This window comes from Phocoena sinus, chromosome 2 (assembly GCF_008692025.1).
Source record: "Phocoena sinus isolate mPhoSin1 chromosome 2, mPhoSin1.pri, whole genome shotgun sequence".
Classification (NCBI taxonomy): domain Eukaryota; kingdom Metazoa; phylum Chordata; class Mammalia; order Artiodactyla; family Phocoenidae; genus Phocoena; species Phocoena sinus.
Window position 1 is genome coordinate 99,665,263 of NC_045764.1, and position 25,909 is coordinate 99,691,171.

General features: G+C 41.7%; 1 protein-coding gene across 2 annotated transcripts in view; it reads right to left on the minus strand.

Moving 5' to 3' along the window:
• The window catches only part of FMN1 (formin 1), a 406,404-nt gene that overhangs the window by 85,252 nt on the left and 295,243 nt on the right, over nt 1-25,909 (minus strand). For both annotated transcript variants that reach the window (XM_032623988.1, XM_032623989.1), the window contains one exon: nt 22,447-22,539. In XM_032623988.1, coding sequence (XP_032479879.1) covers nt 22,447-22,539 — 93 coding nt within the window. The remainder of the gene's footprint in view (nt 1-22,446; nt 22,540-25,909) is intronic.

Genomic DNA, 25,909 nt, shown 5'->3' on the forward strand with positions numbered 1-25,909 from the left:
ATTTTGACACGAAGACTGAAATCTAAACAGCATGAAGAAATCTCGAAAGCCGGGCAGTCCCCATTATCTCATGCTCGCATGACTGTCGTCCAAGAGATGAGGGATGGTTCTCTATTGGTGCCAGCGGTGCGGCGGGTCAAAGCCTGACAGAGCCACTAATTGCCCATCTGCTTGTTTACACAGCCTGGAGATGGTGACTGGACGAACAGCTCATTTCCCTTGAAATGGGACCAAACTGGGGGGAGCCTGTCATACGTGACAGAGGAGGAGCAGGCAGAACTCTCACGGGAACGCGACTCCAGATCAAAGCCAGGGGCCAGTGAGCCCGGTTCGGGCAGCGGGCTTTCCCTGAGTAGCGTCAGAACCACAGCTTTCTTTTTTTCTTATGTTTTTTTAATTGGAGTATATTCGATTTGCAATGTTGCTTTAGTTTCAGGTGTACAGCAAAGCGATTCAGTTTTATATATATATATATATATATATATATATACACACACACACACACACACACACACACACACACATATATATATTCTGTAAGAGATATATATATATATTCCGTTTTATATATATATATATATTCTGTAAGGTGTTACGGAAAAACCCGAACAATTTGGCCCATCCAATATATGTGTGTGTGTGTGTATATATATATATACACATACACACACACACATATATATATGTAATATGTATATATATGTGTGTGTGTATATATAGATATATTCTTTTTCAGATTCTTTTCCCTTATAGGTTATTACAAAATATCGAGTAGAGTTCCCTGTGCTCTACAGTTAAGTCCTTGTTGGTTATCTATTTTATATGTGGCAGTGTGTTTATGCTAATCCCAACCTCCTCTTTCTGCATCCTATTCCCCCACACCACCACTCCCTGGGGTCAGGAGATGTGGAGATATTCAGATGCAAGAATCACTTGGAGAGAGTCAACTGCAAGCAAAGTTTCAAGGTTTCTGCAGCCAAGATAAGTCTGTTCCAGTGAACTTCTTGGCCCTTTCGGACTTCGCACTGGCCACACTGGACAAGTGCTCACCAATTCAGTGTCCTCCTTAGATCCTGAACTAGACTGTGAGCTACTGGAGGTCCAGGACCGAAAGCCCCCTGGACTCCAGAGCAGGACACATCACACGTGAAGAGCCATAAGCTGGGACACACCATGGTGGTGAATGGTGATGAGCAACTCCTAGCGTGGTTTATGCATTTTTCTCTTTGCCTCCATCAGAAGGTTGACCTCTTGAGACAAGAGACCCAGACCTCTAGTTGTGCCCTCGGCTGACTGTGGAAATCGGTATCTCCTAGTGCCCATCAGGGTCCCAGAAACAGGACTGAGAGGATTCTCTTGAGAACATATTTCTCCTCAAAATGAGAATGGGCTTAGAAAATAATCTGTCTCCTTACTGCCCAGCCATAGGTTTCATTCTAACGTGCAGCGATATGACCATGAAGCGGGAAGCAGCGATGAAAAATGTTGCCCCTAATTATAGGGAACTTACCATAGGTACACGGAGGACCGTAGGTTTGGATGGGGGGAGACCTCCATTGCTAAGTCAACCGAATTTCAGATTTTGCCCTCTGAGCGTTCAGAGCAACACATCTTAGAAACCTGACAGACTAGTGTCGAACTAACCTGAGAAGGGGCCGGTCCCCCGAGGGCGGAGGACCAGAGCCCTGGCATCCAAAGTAGATGGGCGGTGGGGGCGAGTGACAACCTGAGGTCTGCGGGCAAAACTTAGGGTCCCAGCCTGGCGCACCACACACCCATCTCCTCGGCCTTCTGCTTGTCACTGCTGCGGCCCAGCCCTTGGTGACAGTCCCCGTGGCTCGGACTCTACACTGGAGCGGGCTGTGGCTGTGGGGAAAGGCGTAGAGAACAGCTAGAAGAGGAGATACATCTCTTCCCGAGAGGGCTGAGGACCAGGTCATTTTGAGGATTAGCATACGCTCAAGAGGAACAGTGAGACTGTTTGAAAATCTAGCTGGCAGTAGCTCTCTTTTTCCCAGATCACCAGTGGAAGGGTGGGAATATTTGGTACCATCACCTTAAGAAATCCACTAAGGAGTTAACAGCATGGTGGCAGCCTCCAATTTCTGCAGATAATTACGTGCAAATGACTAAAATCATTTTGCCTCAAACGTTATAGTAGCCATGTGAAAGGCATTTTAGATCATGTGGGGTTTGACATGCAGCAAGTTACAGGAATTCCGGAGGCTTGGTTACTTCATTCAGCAGCAAGGCAAAGATGGCTGCTTGCGGGGAGAGGCAGACGTGGGGGAGCAGAGCAATCCTTGGGATGACTAGGAGGTGGCATGTATAAAAACGGTACAAACGTGAGGGGCAGTTGTGCCAGGGGGTCTGCGTGTCCCACGCATACAGAGCAATAAGTGGACAGTAATTTGTACAACTGGAGTACTGGAAAGAGAACGCACACAACTGGTTAAGTTCTAAACAGTGTGAGAAATAGTTGTTTAGAGAAGAAATGATGACTCCTCACTCCACCCTCCCGTCTTTGGAAGATACACATAGACAGGAGTGTCACACAGTACAAAGGGCTTGCATTACACAGAAACTGTTGCTCAAAGAGGCACTTACACATAGGAACAAAATTTAAAAACAAAACACCACCATTTATCACAGTTTATCCAGCCAGTGGTTTTCTTTATCCCTTTGGCTATTACTTGAGATGTTTCTGCTTGGAATGTTTGTTTCCTGTTTCCCGACAGCTCATTGATCTTGGTGGAGTTTGGATTATCACAGTTTGTGGGAAACAATCTAGGCAACTTTTTTAGCTTGGTCCTCCTTAGATGCCTCTTGGATGTTGTCCATTTAATATTTATGAGAAATACATACACACACACACACACACACACACACACATATATGGTATTCTAATCTCGCAGTATACACAGCGTGTCCCTGGAGAAGAGGGTATATCAATCCAGGGGAACAATGTCATTATTTTAAATTAAGACAGGTGGTGTTGCAAATCAATCCACCTGGAACGCGTAGTCAAAACTCATAAACTTGAACATAAATTTCAGATTTTGGTTTCTCATCTATATTTTCAGGAACAGAAAACTGGTAGATAAAATAGCAATCGAAAAAAATATTTTCAATGTGATTTAGAAGTGGCTCTTAAACCTATATATTCCATCCCATCTCCATCAGAAAGCATTTTTAAGCACATCTATGCAGACTGCAATTGGTCACATGTACTTTCTCTGTTATTCAGTAGTTCATAGTTAAGACGGTTCACGACGACAGCCCTGACAAGCACAGAAAGAACTCATGTGAGTACAAAGGACAAATCCTGATCCCACGTGACCACAATTACCTGCTGTAGCTAAGGAAAGTCTTCATAGGTCTGTCTTTAAAAGATTCTTAACCCTCTTAGGGAAAAAGCTCAACTCTTTGGATTCATATTAGATTAAAATATTCCAGCAGATGCTTTTCTGGTAGTGGACGACTGCTTGATCTTCTGTCAGAGGGAGCATTACTAACCTGGCCACTGAGGGACCAGAGAGGAAAAAATAACCCACTAGAGAAACGCATAGAGAACCTATCACTGGGCTTTCAGAGTGGACAATTTTACTGAAGGCAAGAGTACAGGAAAGGAAACACCCAACTTCCCAATTTTGTCAATTTTCTGATAAGTTATTCTTTAAAAGGTATAAAATAGTTAAATCCAGGCCTTAAATCAAGCAGCATTTATACCGACAATAAGAAGGTGGCAGCTTCAACTTTTTTCCTCTCTCATGTCTGTGCTGGGGAAGTTAACTTTCGTGGTTTTTATTTTAGTGCACCGAACGATATTTTTTAAAAAAAAGATTATAAGGTTGTAGGAAAGGGCCTAGGAGAGTAGGTTATAGGCCATTTGTCCCTGGGAAAAGGAGGGAGGAAAGTCTTTACCGCATCAAGAGCACGAAGGGTTGAGTTCTCAGGGGACTGATGTGTTAGGGCTCCAACTCCAAGGAGAATATCGCAAGAGAAGCGGAGTAGAAACTGCAGCAAATGGGAATTGATATTGAGTCCCAGGAAATATACCCTGATAGTGATGGTTCTTATGTGCTAAAATAGGTGCATGAACATGTGAATCACTTGGTAAGGTGGGTTTGTGAGGCTACTATTTTTGAGGCTGTTTATTTCTTCCCTCATAGTGACACGGAGAAATAAGGACGTTTCCTCAGAGGGAGGTTGAGGAGAGTGATGAAATCTCATTCCCTGGAAAGATCATCTGTCCTGAAGAACTAAAAGGACCGGAGCAAACACATTTCTATTTTTCCATCTGTCTGACCCCTAAAGGCAATATTGATCCCTGTTCCTACGCCAAGCGCTAATGGTCAGCTTTGCAAATCCTGCTAAGTTAACTAGTGGGTACTGGCTTTTGCCTCAGAGTCTAGATATCAAGGGACATGAAACGAGGAACAGTCAATTACACTCTCTGGTCACTTGCCTCCCGGATGGCCACCATCAATTCTTTCCTTCCCAATACATAAGCACTGCTCTCCATTGAGAGGTGGGGTCTATCGCTTCACTCTCTTGAAAATGGCCTGGCTTGGGACTTCTTTGCCCAAAAGTGACATGATGTCTTATCCCTAACCTTTAAGAGGATTAGTAGTTTCTGGGCTTTTCTGAGGGGGAACATTTGCTCTGGAAAGAGCCAGCCACTATGTAGGAAATCTAACCACCCCAAGACTACCATGCTGTGTGGAGGCCCAGGCCATGTGGAGAGATTGCAATGGACTAGAAGATGTCCAGCTATCCTCCGCCTGTGTTACCCATCCCAGCCCAGGATCCACACATGTGTGTGAAGAAGTCATCAGGTGATTCCAAATCTAGCCACGTTCTGACTCCAACCTCATGGGAAACTCAGTGCAAGAACCACCCAGTTGAGTCTAGTCAACCCACAGAACTGTGACACGCAGTAATAAACTGGCATTTGAGGCTACTAGGTTTTGAGGTGGTTGGTTATACAGTAACAGATAACCAGAATATACCGTGTGGATTCCTAATGCCAACAGGCTATAATCTCTACTTGCAGATGTAAAACCCAGAAGCAAAGACTGTGCTCATCTTGCTCATCATTGAATCAATAGCACGTAGCACAGCGCCTAGAACATAGTAAGACCTTATCATTGAATGAACAATTTGAACAGCTACTATATCTGCACTAGTAGGGCAAAAAAAAACCAAAACAACAAAAAAAAGGGAGCCCATCATCAACAAAGAATCTTAGATGGAACTGAATCTGACTCTGCTTAAGACATGTAAGTCACAGCAAAACGCAAGGGAACATAAGGGGACGATTATGGGAAGGCAGAGAGCAAATATTTATGCATATTACTGTGGCAGATATTCTACTAGGTGGCTGACATATGTTAGCTGATTTGATCATTACAGTAACCTTATGGTATTGGTGTTATTACCTCTATCTTTGAGATGAGAGAACTCAGCCTCGTTTGGATGAAATAAGTTTCCCAAGGACAGACAGGGAAGGGATCTGAACTCAGGTTTGTGTAATTCTAAAGCCAGCCCCCTTTTCACTACAGTCTCCTGGGAGACTACCACAGAAACAACAAGAAAACAATCTGAAAGAGATGCAAAACCCATCCCTTGAATCTTACCCAGGGCCAACTAGCTCCATTAATTGCTGTCAACATGTTGGAACCTATTACACCACACGAAGCTCAGACCAATTACCGTTAATGCCACAGCCATGACTACAAACTGGAAACCAATGCCAGAGGAAGCTTAAGTTTAAGAAAGCAGATGATCATGCATGTATATTATGTTAGCAATTAGGCTTAATCCTTGAATCATGAAACCAAAGGGACAATATTAAGGGAAGAAGAGCAATTTCAAATAATATTTTTAGTAGATTCCTGCATTCAACCTACTTGAATATATTACACTCCCTTAGAATTATTACATTACAATTACTCATCCCACATTTCATTTATTTCAGCAAGAAACTGGGATGGGGCGATGAGCTCAGTAGGCAGATGGTTTGTTCATTTCAATGAATAATTTGAATGTCAACAAGTCGGTAGATGATAAGGAGAGAGGGAGAGAGGGGAAGTGGTAAATAAAAAAGGTCCTGGTGAGATGGAGTGAGGCTGTGCTATCACGGACCAGTACTTCAAGAAGCTAAGCACTTAGCTTTTTTTTGTTTGTTTGCTTTTTTGTTTTTATTCGGTATGCGGGCCTCTCACTGCCGTGGCCTCTCCCGTTGCAGAGCACAGGCTCCAGACACGCAGGCTCAGCGGCCATGGCTCATGGGCCCAGCCGCTCTGCGGCATGGGGGATCCTCCCGGACCGGGGCACGAACCCATGTCCCCTGCAGGTGGACTCTCAACCACTGCACCACCAGGGAAGCCCAGCACTTAGCTTTTGATAATTTTATTAAAGGACATAAACTGACACTGCATGTTTCCTATAGTGGAAAAACCATTGTTTATCTCTGTTGAAAACAGTTATGATCTACTCAGATATGCATTTTTTATTTTCAGAAGAAAGCTAGTAGAACTCAATCAAAACTTGAATATAAAAACTGGTGGAGAAAGGTAGATATAGCTCTTCTCAATTCAAAAGATTAATAAAAGGATTAAGGAATTAAATGATCACATTTTCTAGCTTCAGCTTGCAAACTTTCAAAGTCTCATCTTTCTTCAGACTCTTTGTGAGTCCCAAGGATCATGTGCTTGCAGTTCAACTCAGTGGCCACTAGGTGGTAATATTGTTGATTTGGGTAGCCAGGAAGTTAGATCCGTAAGGCATGTCATCTTTAATGGAACTATGTAAATACTTTTTATTGTTAAGGTATAACTCTAGACATTACAATTATACTTTAAAATGAAATATTTTAATAGTAAAAGAATACAATCCTGTAGAAAAGCTCATGCATATCTGCTACCTTTTAACTTCTGCTAACTCTACTTACCTGATTCTTCCTCTGATTACATACATAATGATCTACAAATTACAACAACAACAAAAAAGCTTCAGGTCCTAGGGAAATCCTGCTCAAAGTCAATGCTTTTGACTTACTTTTAGAGAAGAGGACAAGATGAACATGATTTTCCTTCTGATACATAAGACATTTTGCTGTAATTATTTGCCATTTGAATTTGGAACTGCCTCTATTCTCACCATTGGGAAGTAACACTTCCGTGATTGATTTCCAGAGCTCAATCCTCCGAACCATTTGATAAAATTGAGATAAAATGCCTGAGAATATAGTGGTAGCTGACATAAATAGTGCCAGGCTCTGTGCTAAGTTCTCCGCCTGCGTTATCTCATTCAGTCCCGGGTTCCTACTACTGCTGCCACAATTCTTCTAAAGCAAAATGAACTCAGCCGAAGAAACAGACCTGTATTATTTGAAAGAATGAAGAGACCTTTCCAGAGTTGTGATTACCTGCAAAACCACATATTATGTAATATGTATTCTGCACAGTAATTCCCAGAAGGCAGTATAGGTGTTAGGTTCTTCCAGCATGGAGACAGTAACTGAGTAATTCAAACAGAAGTCATCTGATAGCAGTTGCAGTCAATCACTGATGAAAACCTCAATGACAGTTGTCAAGAATCCAAAGAGGAAGTGCTGGCTGAGCTGACAATTACACAAAGCAATTTATCATGAAAACAACTATTATGCACGAATGCAGAGCTCAATACTGATTCCACAAAATACTGAACTACCTGTCACCGCAATTCTTTCCAGAGTACGAATGAAACTTCTGTTGTTACTGCTGGGGAGGTGGAATGGGGTCTCTATTAGGACTCCAGGAATCGGAGTTGCTGCTGTTAAGCTATGGTGGACAAGTTTGCTACGCTCACGTTTTTCTCATTTAGATGGTAAGAGAAAATGCTTATTTCTAGATAGCCACCAAGGTCTCGGGACACAGAAAAAAGAAGTGATTTTCCAAGTTATTAGGATGGCATAGTACCAACATGGGGATTAAGATCACGCTGACCTTGAGTAAGTTATGAAATTCTCAGACTCAGTTTCCTTATCTGGAAACTTGGGGATAATATCAATAAAATCAGTATCAAAGGATTGCTGCAAAGATTAAATGAAGCACTATGATTTAACTGTTGAAGTCAAGAAGCATTCTGAAGACCGATCAAGATGGTGGAGTAAAAGGACATGGAATTCACCTGCCGCCACGTACACATCAAAAATACACCTACATGTGAAACCATTCTCATTGAAAACTAACTGAAAACTGGGAGAAGGACTCCTGCACAGCCAAGGCTGAAAGAAAGATACACATGTAGCCAGGTAGGAAGGGAAGAAAAATGATTGGGTTGGAACCTGTAGCCTTGGAAGGGGACACAGAGGAAAAAGGGAGATTTCACAGGTGGACACCCACCCTGGGAAGTGAGTGGGTCAAGCCACAGACTGGATGCCCCAGTCCTAGGATCCTACCAAGGGAGATGAGTCCGTTTGGCTTACTGGAGGACTGCTGGGATAACAGCAGCTGGGCGCTGAATCTGGGGCAGCCACAACGGGGAAGACTTGACTGTGGGGCGTGGAGGCTACCTGGTTCCGGGGCGGAGCCAGGGTGGGGTGGTGGCAGCTACTGTTGGTGCTAACTCAAGCAGTGCGTCAGAAGCAGCTCAGATCCCTGATGGCAGACGCTCCACCACAGCTCACCCTCTGACAATACACGCTGAGAGTCCACTGTGGGCCCCAGCCTGCCCGCAGTATGGCTCCACAACAGGGTGGCAGAGACTAAGGGCAGTGATTGGCTATGAGTGACAAAGGCGACTTGCACCTGAGGCTGCGTCTGAGTGGAGAGAGGGAAACAATTCAGGGCGCCTACAGAGGCACAGCATCAGAGACAGCTTGGACCTCTGTCTGCGGCTGACATGAGCTGAGAGCCTGCACGGGCTCCACTTGCTTCAGCACTGCTCCTCTCTGGGGCAAGGGACTCGGTGCAGGGAGAGGGGAAAACACACACTTAAAAGGAACAGAGACAGCTTGGGCCTGAACCTCGGGGCTTCTGCTCCAGCAACTTGGGATCAGACCCTGTCCCTGATAGGGAAGTGATGGCCACTGAGCAGAGGAGAAGTCCTGCGTCATACCCTGCTCCAGCTCTAGCCCCTCCATCTCCAGCCCCATTCCCTACCAAGGTGATAGCTACCAGCACACCCTGAGGAAAGATGTGACTTTTGTCCATGCACATGCAGTCGGCATAGGGATGCTCCCACATAAGAACACATTTTCAAGACTGCCACACGTAAGTGTTTCACCTAAATTCATAGAGGCAGAGAAGGTTAAGTAAAATGAAAAGGCAGAGGAACTGCTCTCAATTGAAAGAGCAAGAAAAATAAACCTGAAAAAAAATAATGAAACAGAAATAAACAATTTACCAGAAAAAGAATTCAAAGCATTGGTAATAAAACTGTTGGCTGAATTAGGGAAAGAACAGACGTACAATGTGAAAATTTTAACAAGGAACTAGGAAATATAAAAAGGCCTGATCAGAAGTGAAGAATTCAATAGGTGAATTGAAAAACACACTAGAAAGAATGAATAGCAGACTAAGTGATACAGAAGAATGCACAAGTGATCTGGAACACAGAATAAAGAAAATCGCCCAATCAGAACAGCAGAAGGAAAAACAAATAAAAAAAAAAAGAAAACAGTTTAAGAGATCTCTGGGATTACGTTAAGCATACCAACATTCGCATTACGGGGGTTCCAGAAGGTGGCCAGAGAGAGAAAGAGAGCGAAAAAGTATTGGATAAAATTATGGTTGAAAACTTCCCTAAACCAAAGAAGGAAGCAGACACCTAGTTACAGGAAGCACAGAGGGTCCCAAACAAGATGAACCCGAATAGATCCACACCAAGACATATCATAATTAAAATGGCAAAAGTTAAAGAGAGAATTCTAAAGGCAGCAAGAGAAAAACAAAAAGTCATACACAAGGGAATCCCCATAAAGCTATCAGCTAATTTCTTTTTATTTTTTTTAATTTATTTATTTTATTTATTTTTGGCTATGTTGGGTCTTTGTTGCTGTGCGTGGGCTTTCTCTAGTTGCGGCGAGCGGGGACTACTCTTCGTTGCGGTGCACGGGCTTCTCATTGTGGTGGCTTCTCTTGCTGTGGGGCACGGGCTCTAGGCGCATGGGCTTCAGTAGTTGTGGCTCACAGGCTCTAGAGCGCAGGCTCAGTAGTGGCAGCGCATGCGCTTAGCTGCTCCGCGCCATGTGGGATCTTCCCAGACCAGAGCTCGAACCCGTATCGCCTGCATTGGCAGGCGGATTCTCAACCACTGCGCCACCAGGGAAGCCCTATCAGCTAACTTCTGAGTGGCATGATATATTAAAAGTGCTGAAAGGGAAAACCTGTAACCTAGGATATTCTACCCAGCAAGACTATCATTCAGAATATAAGGAGAGATAAAACCTTCTCATCAAGGAAAAACTAAAGGAGTTCATCAATACTAAACCTACCCACTGTTCACTGCAGCACTATTTACAATAGCCAGGACATGGAAGCCACCTAAATGTCCATCAACAGAGGAACAGATAAAGAAGATGTGGTACATATATACAATGGAATACTACTCAGCCATAAAAAAGAACAAAATAATGCCATTTGCAGCAACATGGATGGACCTAGGGATTGTCACACTGAGTGAAGTAAGTCAGACACAGAAAAACAAATATATGATATCACTTATATCTGGAATCCAAAAAAAGGGTACAACTGAATTTATTTACAAAACAGAAGCAGAGTCACAGATGTAGAAAACAAAGTGGTGGGGCAGGGATAAATTGGGAGATTGGGATTGCCATATACACATTACTATATATAAAATAGATAACTAATAAGAACCTATTATATAGCACAGGGAACTCTACTCAATACTCTGTAATAGCCTGTATGGGAAAAGAATCTAACAAAAGAGTGAATATATGTATATGTATAACTGATTCACTTTGCTGTGCACCTGAAACTAACATAACATTGTAAATCAGCTATACGCCAATAAAAATTTTAAAAAAATACTAAACTTACCCTAAAAGAAATGTTGAAGGGTCTTCTCTAAGTGGAAAAGAAGTAAGAATCTATAGGAAAGGGAAAATCCCACTAGGAAAGGCAAATATATAGTAAGGACTGAGGATCAACCACTTAAATAAGCCAGCACAAAGATTAAAAGACAGAAAAACTGTGAAAGCAACTATAACTACAACAAACAATTAGGGGATAAACACGAAGATGTAAAATATGACACCAAAACCACAAAATGTGGGGGAGGGGAGTAAAAGTAGATCTTTCAGAATGTGTTTGAACTGAAATGACTCCCAGTTTAAAACAAGTAGATATAGTTATAGGTCAACATATATGAACCCCATAGTAACCCCAAATCAAAATCCTACAATAGATACACAAAAAATAAAAAGAAAGGAACACACGCATACTACCGAAGAAAACCATCAAACCAAAAGAAGAATCCTTCCAACTGCCTGTCTGAACTGAAAACCCAAGGGAGAGTAGCTTCAACCAATTGGTGTTTCTCACAGAGGGTGGTGGTGGGATAATAATCACACTGTAAAAATAACACACTATATTTATCGATGCTTTATAGTTCCTATGGTGGTTTCACACGTACGCTGTCTCATTTAATCTTCATAGTGATGCTATACAGTAGATATTATTATTCCCATTTTACAGACAAGAAAGAAGAAGGTTAAGAGGAATTTAAAAACTTGCCCCAAATCACAGAGAGATGTGGTGAAGCTAGTGTTCAAACCTAGGTCTTCTACCTTCAAGCACAATGCTCTTTCTGCTACATTTAGAACACTTAAAAAACAAAAAGCAAACAGGTTTAACCAAAAAGGGTACATGTAGCCATGCTAGGAAGATTAAAGAGTGTGATTATGGCTCAGTATCATAAATGAAACCTCAGAAGTTACTAAACCCTGTTGCTGGGGGATACAACTTAGTCTACTTTAAGTTTTTCTAAAGCCAATGAAATATGGAAAGAGAATTCACAAGTGGACAAGTTGGTCTAAACACAGAAAGAGCCTGGCTCACTTGGCTCCATCCCCTACTTCTACGTGGGGCCGCTTCTCATCAGCAAAGGGTTATTCTAACTGTGGCTCCATAATCTCAAAGGATCTTGGATTCTGCCACAATGAAAGGGAAATGAAGGGATCACATCAACACCAACAATACCATCATGAGATGGGCCCTAGTGATGCTGTAATACTTAATTAGTTAAAGGCCCTACTCAAGGCTGTAAGAATTTTAAGGTACGGTTCCTGTTCCACTAAAGCATCTTGGTCTCATAAGCTTAGAGCTGTTGTTGTCATGTGTGCACACGTACACGTGTGTGTGTTCCTAAATATCTGCTGCTCTAGAGAAGACCTATACAAGTAAGAGTTAATAATACTTAACCCACACTTCCGTCCAAATCCAACCACCACCATCTCTCTTTTACCTGCATGTAGCTCAGAGACATTGCTTAAAAATAGGAGATGAAGCATTTCTTTCCAAATATCCACAGGAGAGGTCATATCCTGATAATGGTCTTGAGAGAGAAATGCCTGATAACTCGTCCTACTCTGGTGTTAGGTTTAGAAGATGGTCTGTGCCAGGGTAATCTAAGATATAGATTCTTACTCTCTCATCCTGTATGTTTAGGAAAGGGTCCATCAAAACACCTAAGACATCTATGTACTGAAGAAGTAAGAGGACCCAAATGAAATGGAGAATACAGTATGGCGCAGGGAACAAAAGATGAGGAAAAGATACAACACCCTCCATATTAGAGCACAGAGGTTTCTTCATGGACACTTCAGTTACAGGCATCACAAAAGAGTGACAGAACCATGAGCAAGATGAGAGGAGGCAATGTAAGGGCAGGAGAAAGACTTTGAGGGACTGTGTGTGTGTGTCTGCTGTGGAGGGGTACTGAGGCGGAGGACCGCAAGGAAAGAAAGCAAGGTACTAGCTCATAGATCGGGCTCTCCATTCATGAGAGCAGGAAAATATAAGAGGCCCTCAAATGTCCTTCTTAGTCAACCAGTCCAGCACCCAAAGGAGGGAAACAGGCTGTGAGTGGGAGCATTTAATTTCCATTTCTTTGGAAATTGAACAGAAAGGGCTAGGTTCAGAGGGCTTAGGGACCACAAATGGTACCACAATGGGAAAACCCTAAAAGGGGAAGCAGTCTTGAGAGAAAAAATTTAACTGCAAAGTACCATACAGCTGTTTGTTTAAAAAAATTACTTGTGTATTTTGAAGAGGAACACGGTGATTAAATATCAAGATTTATAAAAAGTCTACATAGTACCTTTGAACCCCATCCATCCATTTTCTATCCACTACAGCAATGAATCTCTTTGATTATTTTCAGGAGTAATATTCTAAATATTTACCAACAGACTGAACAACTGAACAGAACAGACAATGTGCCCGGCTGTTATGGTAAGAACCAGCTGAATATCAGCCCTACGTCAGTTTTGTATTTGTCGTTAGAGATTTTTGTTAAGTAGTATCCATTTTCCCCTCCTTCTTTAGTTAAGTAGTAATATGTCTACTCTTCTCACTCTCGCTTTTTCCCACTTAAAATATGTTAGAGTCTTCCATGTCAATATATACTTTCCTCATTTTTTTTTTTTTTAAACAGATGCTCAGCATTCCATCATGTAGACATACCCTAATTTGATAATTCCATCACTGACGGTCACTTAGGTTGTCTTCAATCTTCCACTGTTACAAACAACGTCACAATATGTAACATGGTACATAAATCATTTTCATGTGTGAGCATATCTGAGGGTAGGCTTCGAGAAGTAGAACTGCCAAGTCAAAAGGTATACGCATTTGTAACTTAGATACTGCTAAATTGACCTCCACACAGACTGTAACAATTTACACTTTCACAGGCAATGTAGAAGAGTGAAGTCTGTGCTACCATACTGCCAATAGTCTGTTATCAAACTTTTGTAATTTTGCCAATCTTGGATGGGAAAAAATGGAATTTCACTGTGATTCATTTTGCATTTCTCCCATTTTGAGAGTGTTATCTTTTCATATGTTTAAAAAGCAGCTTCTGTCACTGTTCATATTATTTGCCTTTTTTATGGGATGTTGGTCTTTTTTCTTAATGTCTAGAAGGTCTTATATAGAACATAGATTGAGCTTTTGTCTATGAAAAGAGTTGCAAATTTGGGGCGACAGATTTATTTTTATTATTTTAAGGAAGTATGTGCTAGTTAACATGTTATTGAGCTTTTAAATGAAGAATGGAAGTTGAATTTTGTCTGTCGCATGCACTTTCTAGCATCTAAAGAGATAATCATCTGAGTTTTCTTGTTAGAGATGTTAATAGTGATGAATTATATTAACAGAACTCGCTATATCATATCATCTTTACATTCTGAGAATAAACTTCATTTGGTCTTAAAACGTGCTGTTTTATTTAGTGTTTTAAAACTATAGTGAGACTGGTCTGTAGTTTTCTTTCTTTTTCGGGGGGCAGACAATCTTTTTCAGGTATTTATATCAGTAAAAAGAATTTAGACATTTTTCTTCTTTTTGCAAAACTTTTCATTGGAGAGAAAGAAAAAGAAAAAGAGAACAAAAGTTACTGAAAAGACAACTTATTGGATGCTTGGCCAAAAAGAAAAATTGAGTAGATCGGTGCTTTGTGACCACCTAGAGGGGTGCGATAGGGAGGGTGGGAGGGAGACGCAAGAGAGAGGAGATATGGGGATATATGTATATGTATAGCTGACTCACTTTATTATAAAGCAGAAACTAACACACCATTGTAAAGCAATTATGCTCCAATAAAGATGTAAAAAAAAAAGACTTAAAGGGGGTTGAGTAGAAAGGAGAAGAGAGAAAAGGAGGAGGCGAAAAGCGGGGAGAAGCAGAGAGGGAGAGGGGGAGGGAGAGGAGAGAAAGGGAGAGGAAAGGGACAGAGGGAGGAGGGAGGGAGGGAGGGAGGGAGGAGGGAAGGAGGGGAAGTGAGTGGGAGAGGAGAAGATAGAGAAACTGATGGGGGGGGGCAAATATGTGCTCTTGACAGAAATTTGTGGGAAAAAAAAAAAACTGATTCAAACTAAATCCTTTCAGATAAGAGTCTACTTAATAAGCCTCTGATAAGATGGCTTTCTCCACCTTCCAAGGATTACTGCTCTGTTACTTCAGTGACCTGGAAATCACAACAGATTATCTTAACTCTCGGCCATCTGATGTTATTTGGAGCCACCCCTGCTGGCTCTGTTTTGAGCAGTGATGTATATAAGAACTCATTTTGGCCCATGTAGAGTGTGTGTTCCCCCAGCCACAGTTCTTCCTTCCACAAGTTCTGTAAAGAATGTAAGAATTATTTCCTTTCACAGGTCACGCTATCCAGATCAATGACCTGTCCTGATCTCTGTAATCTTAAGGCGTGAATATGGTGACTCAGATGGTTTTCTTTCTACATTCTGGGGGTTGAAGTGATTACCTAATAACCTGCTCTTATTCTACAGTTTATAGAGGTTCAATTACAGCCTTTATCAATCTACTCTGAGCTAAGTATTTATGAAGAATGGATTTATGTATATCTGCAACATAGAAAGATGCTTTGATATCCAGGAGACCTGACCACAGGCATGCACTGTAGACCAAAGATGCATCTTACCAGATTCTGGCACAATTTACCAATACTAAAAAGGATTTAAACAGGAAACCCATGTGTGTGCGGGGTGGGGGAAGCCTGCAGGCACTTTACAAGACTCAGGTTGTTCGTTCATTAATTAAAAAATAATTATTAACACCGATTATGGGCCAGGCTAGGCCTATATTGAGACAAGAAAATGCATAGGACCAGACTGACAGTCCCAGCTATCACGAGGTATGCAGCTACATAGATAATTCTTTTTGCATTCAACGTGCGAAATCAGAGTTATTGTTTTTTTTTAAGCTTGGTAAATCTATCTACTCACTTTTTACTAGAAAACAGTTTCTTCATGTTAAGAATATCTTTAATCTCAGCCGGTCAAAGAACCTCAGAAGATAAATTAGGACTAACATGGCTTATTCAGATTTACTTTGATTGGGTCCACTCACGGATGCTAAGTAAAACTAATGGGGAATGAGATAAGGCCAAGTGTGGGACAGTGTTGGTATTGGAACCAGGTTAGGTTCCAGCCCTCCCTGCCAAAGCTATAAATACAAATGACCAATTTAACAGCATGAAAAGACCACCCTAAAGATCTATACCCGGGATCTAATCAGTTGTTCTGCGCCTTCTCTCAATTACAGGATCCCTGCCACGTTTACGGGGACTTTTAATGCGAGCGTCACATTTTTGAAGGCCATATCATTATGACCATGTTTGATCTGAGGGTGGAAAAACATGAGCTCAAGTAATGCCTGCACAAGGTCACTCTGAACGGAGCTGTAAACTGGAATCAATAAGAGACTACTGTGGAAAAGAAAAACCACGTCAGGGAAAGGGCTCAGATGCCACGGAGACTGCAACTCTGAAGAGGGGTGCCGTTAAAATTACTTTCGATTCTGCGAGGAAAGTGAAATTAGTTAAGAACAAGTTTTGTTAAATAACACTATTTAAGGGCCTTTGGAGAAGGGAAGGACGATAAAAGACAGAAGGACAGGCACGTCATCTCCGCTTGAGTGTGGCAACAGGATATGATTTACGTAAGAACATTAAATCACCATGATGGTTAGAAGAACTGAACTGCAGCCCATATGAAAATCAGCCTAGCCATGAATCGAGTCACAACGCATGCGCGTGACTTCTCAGGCATAAAGAAGGCAATTGCTTAAGACTTTCCGAGTGATGGGCCCCTAACTGAAAACTGGCTTTCCTGCCAAATACAACGGAAGTACAGAAGTGTCTTTTCTCATTTACGATTATTATATTATACCCTGTGCTCAGATACTCCACAACTTCTCATTCTCTACCCCTTCTTTGGGGTATCTCATTCACTCCTGTGACTTAAACTGCTATCCTCTATAAAGTCTCACCCAGCACTTTCCTATGAGCCCAATATTCTACCCGTGTGTCTCAAATGTATGTCCAATCGACGTGCCCAGAGTTTACGTCATTGTATCCCATCCCAAATGGGTCCTCCACATCAGTATCCAGCCAGTTATCTGAGCGAGGAAAAGGAGGGTTATCCTTTTCTCTTCTGTTTTTTCACTGCTCATAGGTCATCTAGTCCTGTAACTCCAAAAAGCTTCATTGATATGTCCCTTCCTTTCTTATTTTTACTGTGATTGCTTTTCCTCAAGTTCTTACCATCATTTGCCTGGACTGCTGTAGGAGAGCTTGACAGACTGGATTCCAGTCCTTTACTGTCCCAACTCTTCTTTATATTGCTCTTAGTTATAATGTATTTCTTTTTTTTAAATGTATTTTTATTTATTTATTTTGTTTTATTTTTGGCTGTGCTGCACGGCTTGCGGGATCTTAGGTCCCCGACCAGGGATCGAACCTGCGTCGTTGGCAGTGACAGTGTGGAGTCCTTCCTAACCACCGGACCGCCAGGGAATTCCCTATAATGTATTCCTTAACAACAACAAAAAGCAAAATGATCCCAACACGCCAACATCACAACAAACAAATCGAACGTGACCGTGTCGCTCCCATACATACTATTTTTCAAAGGCTCTCAGTGGCCTGTAAGACGAAGTTCAGATTCTTTAGCAAGTCACATTGTGACCCTCCTCTCCTTTGGGTCTTGTGTTCTTTCCATACGCCCTGTGATATAGCTACACCAAGTCTCTTGCCATTCCCCAAACACATCATGTCTTTCATCCTGAGCTTTGCGGTGTTTTCCTCTGCCTGGAATGCCCTTTATAACTTGTCTGCTGAGAATTCCTAACCTTAAGTTTCCTCATCTGGACAACAGGGTGATAACAGTGTTTACTTCAGAGAGTTGTCATGAAGACAAAGTTAAATGATCTGTTCCCCAAGGTGCCTGGTATATAGAAGCAACCACCAAATGTTCGCAGTCATTGTCACTGCTTGTCATTGACATCACCGTCATCTTTGTTTTTTTCAGATCTGAACAAAAACCTCTCCTTTGCTCAAAATCTTCCCTGACTCACCTGGAAGTGTTAGTCATCCCTCCTCTCTGCTCCTATATGCCTAATTACAGTACCATCTTACATCAATTTCGAAATTGATGGAATTTTCATATTTTAGCATCTCTGACACTGGAGTCCCTCGTGTCATCTATGACGTGTCATGGTTTAATCGGCAGCATTTTTTGTTTCTTAGTAGTACTTAGAATAATGGTGTTTCTTATGAGTGGCATATTAGATGACACCTACACTCACGATAACTGCCATAAAAACTTGATTATCCAGAGTGGATAATGCACATTTACAGTAGATGAGAAATCTCACATTTTCTATGAATCCGTGAACCATCTCCATAAAAAAAAGGGACTACTACTTGGAACTCTACAGTAGCCAAGAGATATTTCATTTGTATATCCTGCAGTGTAGCAAGGCACCGCCTCCTGAACCACAGAGGGGTAGCCTGATGAAGTAGCATGCCGTCACCTCCTTCAGGTAAGCGCCCCTACCTGAGAGCCAAACAATGGCCAGACCCAGAGCAAAAGTGGGGAGAGGCTAGCTTGTGATACTGGGTCCCAAAAGCCCAGGATTTAAGCTGAGAAGGTAAAGCGATAACGTGGAGAGGAAAGTGAAGGAATGTGATGGGAAAGGCCAAGGGATCTTACTTCTAGACAGCCCTGTCCAATAGAGGTACAATGCAAGCCACAGATATAATTTTAAATGTTCTCGTGGCCGTGCTTAAAAATGAAAAGAAACAGGTCAATTAAGATTAATATTATATTTTACTTATTTAACCCAATATATTAAAAATACTATTTGACCATGTAACCAATATAAAAAAGCAGAAATAAAATATTTTGCATGTTTCTTGGTACCGTCTGCAAAATCTGGTGTGTGTTTCATTTGTGCAGCACCTCTCAGTCTGGATTAGCCACGTTTCAACTGCTCAGCAGCTGCATGTGGCCAGTGCCTGACACACTGGGCGGCACAATTCTAGACTGTTCTTTGACCAACTCAGTTAACTAATGAGTCAACAGTAACACAGGTATTTCAACAGTGGCTCTTTTCACCACATGACATTGGCAATGTTTAAGATTTATATATATATATATATATATATATATATATATATATTTTTTTTTTTTTTTTTTTTTTTTTTTGCGGTACACGGGCCTCTCACTGTTGTGGCCTCTCCCGCTGCAGAGCACAGGCTCCGGACGCACAGGCTCAGCGGCCATGGCTCACGGGACCAGCTGCTCCGCGGCACGTGGGATCCTCCCAGACCCGGGCACGAACCCGCGTCCCCTGCATCGGCAGGCAGACTCCCAACCTGCGCCACCGGGGAAGCCCCTATTTTTATACTTTAAAATTCATTTTAGAATAGTAATTTTCCTCCACATTCTTTTTGTGTCTCATTTTGGCTGACTTTGTTTTAACCATAATTTGAGGCTATTCCTAGGTCCTTCCCATCTTCCCTTCCCTCTGTTGGTTAACGGAGAGGTGACTCCTTTATTAAATTACAGACCTTTCCCCAGTAAGACGGTCCTTGAGAGAGGGACGAGGGGTCTATGGCTCATCTTAGGATCGCCAGCGTCTGTCACAGTGCCTGACACATAGCGGGCTCTGACGAAATACCTTTGAGTACCCATTAAGAGGTGAACTAAGCTTGACAATAGTGGTTCTCAACCTGGGCTGCACACTGGGGTTACGTGGGGAGTGAAAAAAAGAAATGCTGATACCTGGTCCCACCCCTAGAGATGCTAGTGGCAGGTCTGGAATTTGGCCCGGGTGTTGAAATTTTAAAAATCTCCCCGAGGTGATCCTAGTATGCAGCCAGGGTTCAGAACCACTGCTCTAGGGCTTTCTTAGAACAGCTTATTGTGGACACATCCTTGCTTTCCTGACTCAAGGTCCAGTTTGCCTCAACTCGATTCCCTCTCTCAGAACAGATCACAGTTTTCTTAAGAAGCCTGTTAGAGAAGAAGCTAAAACAGAACTTCCAAGAGTGATTTGCAAATTCCTTTTCCAAGGCATCAAAGATTTTCAGTGTTCTAAATCTCTTCATATTTATCTTCTTCCAACGAAAAGAAAAAAATTCACAACGTAAGTGTTTTAAAATGCTAGCTAATTTGAAGAGAAAGGATCCTAAGGCCATTACAGTACATGAGCCAATAATACCCAGACATAATCATTGCAGAATTTTCTAGATATAGAATAATAGCAATTAAATATAGAAATGGATAGCCGAGATATGGAAGCAACCTAAATGTCCATTGACAGATGAATGGATAAAGAAGATGTGGTACATATATATAGTGGAATGGAATATTACTGAGCCATAAAGAAGAATGAAATAATGCCACTTGCAGTAACATGGATGGACCTAGAGATTATCATACTAAGTGAAGTAAGCCAAAGACAAATATCATATATTGCTTATATGTGGAATCTAAAAAAAATGATACAAATGAACTTATTTACAAAACAGAAAGAGACTCACAGACATAGAAAACAAACTTACGATTACCAAAGGAGCAAAGCAGATGGGGAGAGGGATAAATTAGCAGTTTGGGTTTAACATATAACAAAATAGATAAACAACAAGGACCTACTGTATAGCACAGGGAACTATACTCAATCTTTTTTAATAGACTATAAGGGAAAAGAATCTGAAAAGGGATATATATATTCACTGTGTTTTATATTCACTGAAACTAACACAATATTGCAAATCAACTAGACTTCAATAAAAATAAAAAAAATTTTAATTTAAACAAATAGAAATGGGAAAAAGAAAGGAATGGAATTGAAATACACATGAGCCTCATTTCAAGTTCCCTATACATATATCAAAAGTAGAATTTATTAATTGGGGGTCAGCAAAGGGAAATATTTCGTGTGCTTCTTTAGGCCATTTAGGTTATATTTACATAAAATAATCATAAAGCAATGCATCTACTTTAATAAATCACATATAAAACCTAATTTTAGCCACATAACCCGTACGTGTTGGTATTACTATCTGCTCTCAAAATGATACTTGGCCCGATGGCATTATGGCACCACTTCCATCATATATAAGGTTCAGCTATGGCCAAGAGAGAATTCTGACTTCTGCTTCAACACAGATGAGACCTCATCCAGGAGGAGGGAGCAATGAACTCTGCACCAAGAGACCAGCTGGAATGAAGTTTCTCTGACTCATGGACTGAGAATTTCCCTGCCGATTTCCAAGGTGGTTTGGCCATACTTTACCCTGCTTAATGGTCTTTTGTTGATGGTGTGGTATCATGTAGCCTTAGTAATAAATAGAAACAGCATGTTGATATACCCCTAAAGGTTCCTACATGCATTTCCTCTGGCTTTCTAGCAAAGACAAAAGACCCCTCTAACTACCCCACACTTTTTTTTTCTTTATTGAGCTAGTATTGACATGCAGCATTAGATTAGTTTCAGGTGTACAACATAATAATTCCTTATACGTATATATGGTGAAATGGTCATCACAATAAGTCTAGTTAACATCTGTCAGCATGCAGACTTACACATTTTTTTCTTGTAATGAGAACTTTTAAGATCTACTCTCTTAGCAACTTTCAAATATACAATACAGTGTTATTAACTACAGTCACCATCCTGTAAGTCACGTTCCCCATGACCTATTTATTTTATAATGGGAAACTGTGCCCCACACTTATTTTTGTTTTACATTTAGGCTGAATTTGAGAAACCAGAATAGGAAATATCCAAAAGGCGTTAAACTCTCACGTTCACTACCAGGGCTCAACAAAAGTTCCCTAGTCCTGCCAAAAACCATGGAGGAAGGAATATAACTCGGTAAGATTTTTAAGTCAGTACTGGGTCTCATGCGTATCACTTCCATCCGCTAACCCCAGAGGGCTGACGGTTGCCAAGTGATTGGATGTGTGACATTCACCTGGCCCCAGTTTTCCTTCCTGAAAAGAATGGAAAATACAACACAAGTTTCCAAATTGCTACACTCGTAAAACCAGAAAGATAATCACCATCCGCCTGCACAACTGCATAAGCCTTGCACGGACGTCGTCTGTCAGTTAACAGGGACTGAGGATCCTCTTGGGATCCGTGCAGAGACAAAGAGAGAAAGCCTTCTCTAGCAAAGTTTACAGAAACAGGAGTGATGTTAAAAGATTTAAAATCTCACAGCAGATTTAAAAGGTGATATAAAGGTTACAGGACAACTCCATCTAAGTTGAGAACGGCTCCACCATGGGAAGATGGTCTAATGGAATCATCTACCAGTGCTCGGGCGGGATGCACGGTGCGGTGGGTGTCAGAGAAAGACGGAGAAAGGAAGGACGTTTCAGAACGTCACACCTCCTACCTTTCTGGAAGAACTCTTTGAGTCTGTCCTTGAACGGCTGCAGATACTCCTTTGGTGACTCCTTACACACCACTGCCATCTGTTTCTCACTTGCTGTGAAGAGAAGGTGGCAGTTAGACTTCCTCGAGAACACGGGTTTGCTGAACTTGTGCTCTATGCTCTGCACTTGGGTATTAATAGTGCAAAATCCTTATGCATCATCGTTTATCCAAGTTACAGGGGAAAGAGCAGAAACAAACAAATAATTAGCTCACTTTACACCTTTCTTCAGGAACAGGGAAATGCATCACCTTCAAGGTTTTTTTTTTTTTTTTTTTTTTTAGAGACACGGCAAAACCTCTGACTTGGGATAGGTGAAGTACTCTGCTTTTGGTCTCTCCAAAATAGAGCCAAGAACTATTCAAGGACTAGTTCTAGGGAATTAAAGGCCCAGACCTTCTTCAGATTCAAACTCTAAAAGTGGAGCTTAAAATAGATTTTGCAGAAATTCTCACCAAACTGGCGATTCCTCCAGGTGACACCCACATCCCAGCATGAGAACTAACCCCAGGTTAGAGAGGACCGAATCTCTCTTCACTCCCGTTCACCTCCCCCTCCCATTAACACGTGTGAAACATGTTATGCGTAAGTTACTTCAGACAGGATATCTGGAATTTACAAGAGGTTGATTTTTTTGATAATCAAGCCCCCTCAAATTAGATAGTTCTGACTTGGTGACATGGAGGCCACAATAAACCGTCATAAAAAGCAGTTAACCCAGGCAAGAGGCATTTTTCTCAAGGTTTCTGTATGTTTGTGCCAGTGGCAGAAATGCATTGGGTAAAAAAAAGGCTTCATTTCTCCAAAGCTAGAGCTGAGTCATGATCACTTTTGTCTGTTGATCATGGCCAGAAATTACTGACATGTCCTTATTCAAGAGCATATATTAAAGCATTAGATTTTCGCCCGGAAATCATGCCACCTGCTTCCAAAAACAGAGAAAGATATATTCTTGGAGGAATTTACAGAAGCACAGAGGTAAGGCATTTTGGAAGAAGACGGTTAGAAAGGATTCCTTTATTTATGTTGGGAAATTTGTCCACAAGAACTTGGTATTTCCAAAACTAGCACCCCAGAATGTTTACTATGTAAAGGCAATCCACAAGCACGTCAGCACTGGAGCACAAAAAAGGCAAAAGAGGTCACTCAAGGGTCCCTCGGAATTAGCTGCCTGACACTTTCTCTTACAATATTGCCAACTAGATTGCGGAAACACTAGGCATCTCTGGGAGACTACCAGATGGCGCTGAAGATGAAAGCATGATGTGACGGAACTCTGTCAAGTTCAGCATCAGCTACATTCCCAGAATCAGCTCCAGGGATTCCCACCCGAGATCATGAGGCCAATCACAGGACACAAGGGCCTAAGTTTAGGCTCTTCCTATTGACAATGTTATTTTCCAAAAGTTTTTAATAGAGCTTATTTTGAATATCTGTGATTAACTATTCTGATAACCATACCGGTGCTATCTAGGAAACCCTGTCCATTGGGACACAAAGACTCATTTCTTTTTTTAAAATGATCTATCTGGGCTTCCCTGGTGGCGCAGTGGTTGGGAGTCCGCCTGCCGATGCAGGGGACGCGGGTTCGTGCCCCGGTCCGGGAGGATCCCACGTGCTGCGGAGCGGTTGGGCCCGTGAGCCATGGCTGATGAGCCTGCGCTTCCGGAGCCTGTGCTCCGCAACGGGAGAGGCCACAACAGTGAGAGGCCCGCATACCACAAAAAAAAAAAAAAAAAAAAAAAAAATGATCTATCTTACCTGGAACAGATTCCTTAAAACCATCATTTCAAAACACTCCTTTTTCCCCCACTACGTTTTTACCTTTATTTTTCAGTGTATTTGTCCTCTCTACAATGACTACTTAATAATCTTCTACTATTATCAGATTTCCCTTTACCTCTTTCCTAGTAGATGGGCCTGTGGCCAAATGATAAGTACCTCCCTTCCCACCACTATTCTGTTCTCAAAATAATGGCTTTGGGCTAGAGTGATACCAGGGAGAGAGAGGAGAGGGACAGGGTATATAGAGCTGGAATCTATTTCGGAGGTAGAACAAATTGCTGATGCAGTCGATGTAAAGTTGAGGGAGAGGAAGGATGAACAAGGTGTGGCTGGAAGTGCCATTTACTGAGATGGGGGAGAGGTGAGTGTATTGGTTTTTTTTGTTCTGTTCTTTTCTTTTGTTTTAAGGGAGAGGAAATCAAAAGTTAACTTTGAAACTTGTTTTCCCTGGTCTCTGCAAATTACAAGGCAAGATCATACACTGAAAACAAAGAGGGAAAGGTACACAAAAAAGATGAAACTCTTAATGGGTTCTCGTTGCTCATTCAACTGAATTCAAACTCCCAGGCCTGAGATTTAAGGCCTTTTCCATGATGGCACCATTCTACCTTTCAGTTCTATTTCCCCATATATTTGACCAATGAAATCAAAATTATGCAATGTTTCCAAATTATATAAACCAGTGTTCCCAGTTCCATGCCTTCATTCATGTGGTTCTCTGCCCATCCCGCTCTCATCCCAAACATACCTTCTACCGCATTTGACAAAGTCCTGTTCACCCTAAAAAAGTTTCTCTGAGATGCTGCCACCACCATAAAACCTTTCCAATCCAAAGATTTTGCATCTTTCAAACATCTACCTTCCAGAGAGCATTTATGTTTTACCTTTAATTATATTTAGTTGTGTATTTCTATTAATCCCTGCAAAGCCATCATGCAAGATTCATTTACACATCTCCAAACTTCTCCAGAGACCTCCACGCATACCTGGCCAAAGCATCAGATCTCCTCACCTTAACTAGCTTCTCGTACAGAGGAAAGTGGAAAAAAAATTAGCAATGTTGACCCAGACTCCGAGCGGGCTCTCCAGGGGTGCGGTATGACCTCCTTGCCCCTTTACTCTTTTCCCTCCTTCCCAGGAAGGTACATCAAGGGGTCCTAGTCTCTTCATTCACAAACCCTGTGACTGTCCCAAGCTGATGTGAAAGGGCCCAGTGTATTTTAAAGACCCTCCCCACCCCATAAACATCCACCACTTCATGCTGTAAGGCACAAGAAGGTCATTCTCCTGACTGAGCAGTTATGACAGCAGGCCTAGAAGCAGGAGATTGGTCAGACACACTTTGGAAGAGGCCTGCTTTCGAATCTACAGTTTTCAATGAACTTTCATGACCACATAAGCTTTTCTGATGATATCCAGCCATGATTCTGAGAACACAGGAAGCCATATTTATTCTCACAATATAAATTGGGAGAGGCTTTAAAATTCTTTAGCCCTCTACTACATTCAAATTCCAACAATTCCGTTTATAGAGAACTATTTTTCACGAACACAAATAATATATGGTGAGGCCTGCATTTTGGTAAGAGGACATCCTTGAAGCCGTGACAGTAATTTCTTCAAGGTTACTTCTCCCTAG